This window comes from Diadema setosum, chromosome 13 (genome assembly GCF_964275005.1).
Source record: "Diadema setosum chromosome 13, eeDiaSeto1, whole genome shotgun sequence".
NCBI lineage: Eukaryota > Metazoa > Echinodermata > Echinoidea > Diadematoida > Diadematidae > Diadema > Diadema setosum.
The window spans coordinates 25,428,723-25,437,190 of NC_092697.1; the positions used below are offsets into that span (position 1 = coordinate 25,428,723).

The 8,468-nt window shown below is 37.2% G+C and overlaps 1 protein-coding gene across 1 annotated transcript; it reads left to right on the forward strand.

Annotated features, from left to right (window-relative positions):
* The first annotated feature begins 2,488 nt into the window (after positions 1 to 2,488).
* Positions 2,489 to 5,836, forward strand: LOC140236515 (uncharacterized). The gene is made up of 2 exons (XM_072316438.1): positions 2,489 to 3,233; positions 5,751 to 5,836. Exons 1-2 carry the CDS (start codon positions 2,489 to 2,491, stop codon positions 5,834 to 5,836), a joined length of 831 nt encoding a protein of 276 aa, XP_072172539.1.
* Positions 5,837 to 8,468: the final 2,632 nt, after the last annotated feature.

An 8,468-nucleotide genomic window follows, 5' to 3' on the forward strand; every position in this document is an offset into this window, starting at 1 on the left:
CGATTCCGTTTGCTTTATGTGATGGCACTAGGTGAGGGCTTCAAAACTTCTACACAGAATTTTGACCTTTGACTTCTTTGACCTTTGACCTTGATTTTTGACCTATATTGTACATTTTGCTACAAAATGCTACTCCTTCGCCATTTCTAACCCGATTTCGATTCCGTGTGCTTTATGTGATGTTACTAGGTGAGGGCTTCAAAACTTCTACACAGAATTTTGACCCTGGACTTCTTTGACCTTTGACCTCGATTTTTGACCTATATTGTACATTGGCTACAAAATGCTCCTCCTTTGCCATTTCTAACCCGATTTTGATTCCGTTTTCTTAATGTGATGGCACTAGGTGAGGGCTTCAAAACTTCTACACAGAATTTTGGCCTTTGACTTCTTTGACCTTTGACCTTGATTTTTTTACCTATATTGTAAATTGGCTACAAAATGCTACTCCTTCGCCATTTCTATCAAAACCCGATTTCGATTCCGTTTGCTTTTTGTGATGGCACTAGGTGAGGGCTTCAAAACTTCTACACAGAATTTTGACCTTTGACTGCTTTGACCTTTGACCTTGATTTTTTACCGATATTGTACATTTTGCTACTAAATGCTACTTCCGGCGCGGACATATTTTACGCACCGCGTAATTTCTACTTTTCCTTGTTTTTACTCACTTTACACCTGAGGATAACATGATGATGGGTTAAAACAAATAATAATAAAAGTCCATTGCATTGGGGTAGGACTGACGAGGTAAATCGAACCCGGGACTTTAAAATCAAAAGTCAAGTGTCTTGTCCCAAATACCACAGTGACCTCCTTGTAATCTCTTTGTTTTCTTCTCTCCTATAAATTAGACAATGCACAAACACATTAACATGAATTATCAAGGAAAGTAAAAAAGATACAGATCAAGACAGGAATTGCCATCTCCGTAACATTGTTACAATGTAAAATCGCAATTATATTATAGTATTGAATTATACATGTATTATACTTTTGTTAAATTATTGTTTGTAATTGCTTTATGACACTCCCACCTTCTTGTACAAATTGTTAATCCCACGTAGCAATAAATTTGCTTGTATATGGAAATAAATGAAATGAAAAATAAATGAAAAATATGTGTTTTCTGACGAAAATTTCGCCCTCGTATACAATTGCGCTTTTGTTAATATTGATACTCCCTTCTCTGGAAATACAATGTGACAGACCCCTCCCCCCCCCCCCTCAAAAAAAAAGAAAAAGAAAAAAATCAGGACAGGAAATTAGAAAACAAGGACTGCCATAATTATCCCGAAGTTCACGACTGTCATACAATACAACATAAACACCATTATGCGTGAGTCACACATACACGTACACATAGTCATAACTGATATTCCATAATTTATGTGTGTGTTTGTGCGTGTGTTTGTGTGGATGTATATTTTCCAGTCTCTATCAGTTCAGTCTGTCTATATCTTTATGGTTATGTTCATAATCATTATGTTCCCTGGATGACTGTTTTTTGAATTGTGAACTGATTACAATCACGGTAAATAGGGGCATGATTTCCCAGTTAACGAAGATGTTCCATTTGTGCCAATCACTGTTAACAATTAAAGAGAAGAATGAAGACGTTTCAATGTCATAGTTTCCTTTCCTTTTTGGGTTTTTTTTTTTTGCCGAGTGGAGATGATTCATTTTTCTATTTTTTTCTAAATACCAGCTCGTAAGTAAAATTAGGATTTAATATATTAGCATATATAGCTACTACCTCCTAAACAATGTATAGTATTGCTTCCCTAGTCATAAGTTATTGCTTCTTCTCAGTTCCTGTATATTTGTTTTCTGTCGTTTTATTTTCACATTTTGTTGTCCTCCTAATTGGTCGAATGATATTGAAAATATTAGGAGGTTCAAGTTTTTAATTTGTGTCTGTGTTTTTTTTCAATCAATTACTAATGGTTACTTATAAGAAAGAAATGTAAAACAAACAAACGACCCCAATACACACAATCACCAACAACATCAACAAACAAACAGACCAACAAACATATCGCCCAGACGCCGTTAACATAGACAAGCAGACTTCTAATCGATGGCCGTCTTTCCCACTGTATAAAAACATTATTCATGAACTTCTTTACACTGTATTTGTAAGTCTGCCCTTCTCCCTTTTTTATATTATGTCATGACTATTTCATCTGTACAAGTCGAATAAAAAAAAAAAAAAAACTTAAACTGAAATGTCTGTCTATGACCTTTTCTGTCTATGACCTTTGTCATAATGGGAGTCAAAGTCCAACAGACGCATAATGGTTCATACATTAGGCATGCTCCTTGTACTCAATAGAAGTCTTTCATTCTGCTTTATACATTGTAATACAACGTATAAACAAGAAGTAATGTGTACTTCATTCACATAAAAACGATGCCCCATTTTAACGCAGACAAAAGTTCCACGATTTTATCATTATCGTTTGCTAAGTACTGCGCAGTTAACGAGATGGCATCGTCCTACGTTGGGTTAAACGTTGGAGGAATAGTATTTCAAACCTCAAGGACCACTCTAACTAGTCAGTCAGAAAATTTCTTCACTCCTCTATTGAGTGGTCAATTTGAAAGCGCCAAGGATGAGTCTGGAAATTTTCTGATCGATCGTGACGGGCAGATTTTCCGCCATGTGCTAAACTACCTTAGAAATGGCAAACTAGTCCTGCCCGAAAGATTCGCCGAACTCGCTCTGCTTGAGCAGGAGGCAGATTTCTTCCAACTCGGTTCTCTGAAAGCTGACATCCACACTCTGAGAGAGGCCTCGCTGGCAGAAAGTGTCACTCTGAACGTTGGCGGCAAGATTTATCAGACGACAAGAAACGTCCTGTCTCGGGAACCAGGGTCTGTCTTCAGCACGATTATTGATGGTCATCCTCCCACTCATCATGGTCAATACTTCATAGACGGAGACCAATCTCTTTTTGTCCACATCTTGCGATATCTTCGATTCGGATATCTTCAACTGTCCTCTCATTTCACCGAGATGGAATTGAACCTGTTGGAAGCTGAAGCGAAATCTATGGAGATGGGTATTCTTTTGGCCCACATATTGATATTTCGATTCATACGTAAACACCCCGGTATGGGCAAAGGTGTAGCAATGTTTGCGGCAGACAACCAGATCATCTTCTACTCTAACAACAGCCAAGTTTTGGCGGAACTGTCTCACTTCGGCCAACATGCCGTGGCCGAAGAAAGTGTGAAATCGGCGTCAAGAGATGTGTACATGTTTGCACTTCATTCGGATTCTATAAAGGTTAACAGACAGGTACACATTCAGATATTAAGGCAGAATGTTCCACGTCCTACCTGTGGGGATGAAATGGTCGCCCTGTTAACAAGAAAGATGGGTAATCCCGTCTTTCGTAAAGAATATGCTGCAACATGCTTTGCCGTGTTTGGCTGGAGCTACGATGAAAGAGTTAGGAAGTTTTTGAGAGAGTTAATGTAGCAGGGAATATCTTCTCAAATCAAGGATAATGAGTGATCAATGATAATGGTTGCATGCAGTGCACAAACGTCTTGTTACGTCCAGAGGCTTCATGGAATTCCACTGACTAACTGACTTTCTTTTCGCTTCGAACAGCTGACATCAGATGAAGATGAGTTGTTATAATCTTCAAGTATGGTTCTGTTTTAATTAATATATCAGATTAGTCTAAAGATATTGTAATGTCGTGTAATTTTGATTTCTGTTTCATTATTTTTTTTTGCGCGCGCAACTTTAATGCGCGCGTCCCCTTGTCTCTACCAGTATATATTATGTACCGTTGTTCTCTAAAAGGGACGGCCAAAAGAATTATTATTACCACCATATAAAGCTGATTTGGCTCAGTCGGTAACGCGTCTATAATACGTCCATATTCAAACTCACCTCCGTTCCCTTTGAAGAGGAAAAAAAAAACACAATGGAAGATAAAATGGAGGTTCCGTGTCCTTATGAGTTAGCCACGACTCACGCATATCAAAAATCCCACTTCTTTCGATTATATTATGGCAAAGAGCAGGGAGTTATAATACGGTGAAGGGGTCGAAGTACCTGTATACCCACACATGGGCGACAGATGGCAACCCCTTGTGGTTCACCCCCAAGTGACTACAGCAATCTATTAAGCAAGCGGTATCAACCATGCACAATGTGTCATTATTATGATAGTGACTTCGCAAATTGAGCATAAACATATTCTTTTCGTACATATCAATACAGCGCTCTACCTGACGCATATGATATAGACCTAATAGCAGACTCCAGAATTCCTGCTAGACAGTGATGCCTGGTCTTTAACGCCTGAATCGACTGTCTCCGTACTTATTGTGTGAGGCAGCTCCAGTTTGGCAATACTTCATATATTTCATTTCATTTTTCATTTCAATTTATTTTCATATTTCTCACATATATCACAATATAGAATAAATTGATACGAAATCTATACAGAACATAATTCAAAATAGAACTTCACCGGAATGTTCAAAAGTTTGTCTTGGTATACACAAGGTCTGTATACATGCGAGTTAAACTGAGATCATAATGCGAAAAAAATATGATGGGGCCTGCGTAAAAGCAAGCTTGTATAGAGCCGCAGGTCCCGTGGTAAAGTCAGATTAGGGGAAGCATAAGTACAGATATTTTTAGACCATACTATAATTGGGGGATCCGATTAAAACGAACAAGATCAAATCAAATGTTGCTATATAAAAAACAGAATAAAATGACTGAAAGGTCACATGTTGCAACTATAACCTACTACAAGTAAGGACATTGAGAGAACAACGACTGAGATTGTTAGGCCATGGGGTGAAGCTGAAAAAGAGGCTTAGAAAATGGGTTTCGTTCCAGCAACACTGGCACTACTTTCTGAATGCGGAAATGTGATGTTTTGTACATCCTAAATATAATGTAAAAAGTTCTCCTCGAAATATCCTGTAGTTTTTGCGAAAATCCATATTTTATAAACTGCGACCAGCAGCCCAATACACATATCGTAATGGGGCTGTGAACTGTAGCATACAGGATCATGACGGAAGTTTTATCACGGACAAATATCAACTTAAAATCGGGAAAAAAATCTTCAATTTGAAGACTTATTGATAAATTTGAAGTATTGATAACAGAGTTCGTGCAAGGTTTGCTTCTGCAAATAGTTCCTTTCTGTTCAAATTGATGACTAAATGTGACTCGGTCGAGAGGAAACTGGGAGAACTACGCTGAATTGACGGTCAGCGCAGGCGCACACATCACTGCGCACAAATTTCGAATCCATTGACTGGATATTAAGCTGTCTGTGTGTGCATGCGCTGGCCGTCAATTCAGTGTAGTTCTCCCAGTTTCCTCTCGACCGAGTCACATTTAGTCATCAATTTGAACAGAAAGGAACTATTTGCAGAAGCAACCCTTGCACGAACTCTGTTATCAATACTTCAAATTTATTAATAAGTCTTCAAATTGAAGATTTTTTTCCGATTTTAAGTTGATATTTGTCCGCGATAAAACTTCCGTCATGATCCTGTATGCTACAGTTCACAGCCCCATGACGCTATGCGTATGGGGCTGCTGGCCGCAGTTATGCGTATGGGGCTGCTAGCCGCAGTATAGTTCCCATGGTGTTTCTAAGCTGAAATACATATACACTTTTGTAAAGCACTGCTTTTAGCCATATACCTAGAAAAAAAAGTGAAGTTTTGGTTTAATAGTTGCATTATATCTCATGTTTCAGCTTTTCCTGATGCTGGCTATGCAAAGGAAGACAAGATCCGAGCAAAGTGGTTCGAGACGCACCATAAGAGAGAGAGCACTGACTGACCGTCAGAGGTCAAGGCAAATGCCTTATATTCTGTTCAAAGACATGTTATTAATCAAATGACTAATCATTCAAGGCAAAAAAAAGAAGAAAAAATTCAGTGCGTTTGTTTGTGTGTGTGTCCTCGTGCATGTGGGAGAATCTTATTGTACACACACACACACACACCCTCACATGCACACACACATACTGTACGAACACACATAGTTATGAAGATTCAATATACCCAAGTGTATTAAAATATTATTCTACATGCCTTGGCCATTTATCACATCAGCATCATAAAAAAGATGATCATAAACACGAACACACACAATGATATAATACATGTATTGATCAGTGCATTACACATACACAGGCGCATAAAAACGCTGACATATTATATACACTCACACGCACACATACAAACTCATTTACACACATGATACATTACTATTAAACAGATCATATTGTTTATCAGTAAACATGTTTTTCTTTTCTTCTTCTTCTTCTTCTTAAGAAGCTTTAATATACTTAGATCACATAGCAATCACGTTGTTCATGAAATATCATACAGTACTTTAGAAAATTTAATCTTCATAAAATTTCTTGAAGTTTTCATTGCTATCATTAGGTTACAGCATGGTGGGACACTACCTCCTTTCATGTAAGATAGCTCAAAATGATAATCAGTCAAATTTTCTAGTTTTAATAAATTTCCTGGAACATTCCATGGTCCAAATATCCTTGAAAGGGTGTAAAAGTTTTGAAAAATGTCAATATATAAAATAAAAGCAAAATTATAGTTTACCCATTCATGAGTGAAAACAGTTGGATTCTGTATTGGAGGCAATGTGTACCTGAAAATCTTGGAGAGAATAAAACAGGTTTGGCATTAAAAATTATGATAACATTGCAATTAACTTCCAATATCAGAGGATCTGTGCAAACCTGACTAAACTTATGCACAATTTTCATTTGGCTGGTGTGTATTAGTTTTAGCAAACTGATTTTGTACTCACACCTACATTGTACTGACCTTTCTACATGAACATTCTGTTTCAGTATTAATAATATTTACATATTCTTTTTCCCAGAGTGGGAGAAACAAATTTTAATTGTAGTCATTCAGTTTTATGAAAAAAAAACCACACTTAGGAAAACATCTTTGTTCTTAGAATAATTCAACCCTAATCAAATCATAGTAGTGGGCAGAAATGTTTGCTAAAGGGCGAACAATCACATACTGAGGCAAGTAGTCAAAACATGTTGCATAAACATTGGCATTCAAAATACAGGAAGCAATCTGTATTACAAAGACATTTTATCATGCACAACTTTGGTAAGATGTCAATTCTTGAATATCAATCACATTGACCAAAGCACTGGTGCATATACAGTACATTCTGTTGTTTCTGAACTTTGCACTGAAGTTCTTTGTGTATGTGTGTGAATGAATCAGTGGTGTATATATATTGCTCCATTTTATCAAGGACAGTATAGTAACATGACAATGTTTTCATGCTTCAATATCAATCATATTAACCTATTTCCCTTGGCAAGTAATGAGCAGGTTGACTCTGTTGCAAATGATGCATTTTACAGGCAACACAGCAGAACCTGAAGAGCTTCCAGAAGAAAATCTTGATCTTGATGTGAGCATCTTAGGGGAGGAAACAGATGCTCCTGCTGACGGACCAGGCTCCTCCTTCAGCTTTCGTTTCCTAGCGAGATTCAGGCGTTTGCTATCTATAAACCTCTTGTAGCACGTTTCATGGAATCCTATTCAATACAATGGAGAAATGAACAGCAATGATTAGCCGTTGGATTTTGTTAGGGGGAAAAAAGGCTAAACGCTAGAGGGAGGGGTTGAACATTACACTCAATATATCATTAAATGTACGGAAGACTATTGACTGCCAATATTTGAATCTTGTAATTACCAATAGGCCCTAGTACTATGCCAGGTAATCATTAACACCTCATGATCATTGTCATCATCAACTACGTGGTACTTCAACTTGTACTTGCAGTCCAATTACTGATTTTAAATTACATCTACAGCTTTCAGCACCTGATCACATGCAATATCAATTATCATAATTATGAAGACAACTGCCTTATCATCATTAATACTAGTAATCCTTGGCCTTTCACTATCGCCACCACCCACTGCTTTATAGTTTGGCACAACATAATGGTAATCATATGTTTTAGGGAGTTTAATTGTTGAAATTATGTTCTTGTCATTGTTGGTTTTTTAGACCTATTTATATCAAATATTAATAAGTTAATTTAATGAGATGCTAAATGTGTGTTTTGAGGGGGGATTCACCAATTTCGGGGTGAGAGAAACAGGATGGATTCTTAATATTAATACTCCATGGCCATGATTATGAAAATATAAATTTACATGCAGTTTAGACCTTTTTCAATCCAGTCCTGTGTGTCAAGATTTTTACAAAACAATATCACCGATCAGCCACATCAACCTAACCTGGGCTGTACATAGAACAACATGTAAAATTACATCTAGGCTACATTATAACGGCGCTATGCCATGCCAAGGTGAAATTCAAGATAATTTATCTAAAATGTAACAGACACGCTAATGGCTAAGCTACTGCATTAGCGCCCATTATAACATACACAAGC